The following is a 1706-nucleotide window of genomic DNA, read 5'->3' as shown; positions in this document are numbered from 1 at the left end:
AAGGCCATCATAAGCTGTGAAGTGGCCCAAGAGAAGATGGAGGTAAAGTGGTACAAGGATGGAAAATTGATCACCTCCAGTAAGAAAGTGATAGTGGAGTCTGAGGGAAAATCCCGTCGTCTGGTGGTGGAACAGGTGGAAAAGAAAGATGCTGGAGAATATACCTGTGAGGCTGCCGGACAGAAGATCAACTTTAAGATCAATGTTAAAGGTTAGTCTGATCATGTGGAGCTGTCAGTAGCGTTTTAGTCTTTACAATTTTAAAGCTTTACTAATCTGCATAGAATGTACAAATTTAACTAACATAGAATGGACATGTACAGGTTAGTTTTGGTCCTGTGTCTAATCCAACTGGATAATGTCAGTTTCCAAGGAAGTTCTGAATATTTGAGAGGGTATAGGCTGATTTGGTTCTGTGAGTGACTTGCTGCTCCAATTGATCAGCACTGTCTGTAATTTTAGGAATAACACTATTGGCATGGCTGACAGGTGCCATGATCCTTATATTGCTATTTGCGACTTCTTCCACCATATGTGTAAATATATGTTACGTTTTTTGTTTCATTTTAAAACTGAAATAGTAAAATATGTTCTTCAATATATTTCCTTTCAGAAAAACAGGGCTTCTTTGTCTATTTTTTTTGAATACTCTGTAAATTTATCTTAAACGTATTGTATTTCAGAACCCGAGCCGGCCTTCACCAACCTGGACAAGGTGCAGAAAGTGGTCCAGGCTGTGGTGACAGAGAAAGCCACCCTGAGCTGCGAGGTAGCTCAGGAAAATATGGAGGTGAAATGGTACAAAGATGGGAAATTGATCACTTCTAGTAAGAAATTGAGAGTGGAGACTGAGGGTAAATCCCGGCGTCTGGTGGTAGAGCAGGCGGAGAAGAAAGATGCTGGTGAATATACCTGTGAAGCCGCTGGACAGAAGATCCACTTCAAGATCAATGTCAAAGGTTAGTGCATGGGAAGCTAGCTTTAGTTTTTCCAGGCTTACTGTAAGTACTACAGTTGTTTTATTTGTGAACCTTTACTCTTGAACTAGTATGAGATGCTATAAATTGGCTTCAGGTTCTACTTTGGGAATGTTTTATGTGCTTACGGTGCTTTTTTTCTTACCAAGGCCATCAACAAGCTCCAGGTAACACACTAGGATAAAGATTCTTATTACTAGACTATTTATTATTTTGGCCAATTTTACCCATAGAACCAGAAGCCAAGTTCCAGAAGATCCCTTCACAGAAAGAGTCAATCGTTGTCCAGGAACATGAAGATATAACAATTGTTACCTCAGTCCAGCCTGAAAATGTTCCGGTAAAATGGTTTAAAGATGGAGAGGAGTTGTCAGCCTCCAAGAAGTACCAAATATCTTCAGAGGGTGCATCAAGGAAACTGGTGGTTAAATCAGCAGAATCCAAGGACACTGCTGTGTACTCCTGCCGAATCAGCAGTGACAAGCAGGAATTCAAGGTCCAGGTGAAAGGTGAGGAGAAGATAATTGTGTTTGCTGGATGTGCAACACTTACTATTCTCATACTAAAGGTGCGTACACACTTCCAATTTTTATCGTTCAAAACGAACGACGAACGATCGATTGGGCAAAATATCGTTCGTAAAAAAGTAATCAACGACGCCGACGAACGAGGAAAGTCGTTGGAAACGAACGACCGGACTGGCGGATCGGATTGGACGACGATCGTTGA

The 1706-nt window shown here is 41.1% G+C and overlaps 1 protein-coding gene across 1 annotated transcript; it reads left to right on the top strand.

Moving 5' to 3' along the window:
• Positions 1-6: 6 nt before the first annotated feature.
• LOC140321491 (obscurin-like) lies at positions 7-1486 on the top strand (the record flags this gene model as incomplete). The annotated part of the gene is given in 3 exon segments (XM_072398223.1): positions 7-211; positions 684-959; positions 1211-1486. Coding segments are annotated over 3 exon segments (727 nt in total), but the record flags the coding sequence as incomplete, so codon positions are not given.
• Positions 1487-1706: the final 220 nt, after the last annotated feature.

Source organism: Pyxicephalus adspersus, unplaced genomic scaffold (genome assembly GCF_032062135.1).
Source record: "Pyxicephalus adspersus unplaced genomic scaffold, UCB_Pads_2.0 Sca5532, whole genome shotgun sequence".
NCBI classification, from domain to species: Eukaryota; Metazoa; Chordata; class Amphibia; order Anura; family Pyxicephalidae; genus Pyxicephalus; species Pyxicephalus adspersus.
This window is presented reverse-complemented; position numbering and strand designations above follow the sequence as displayed.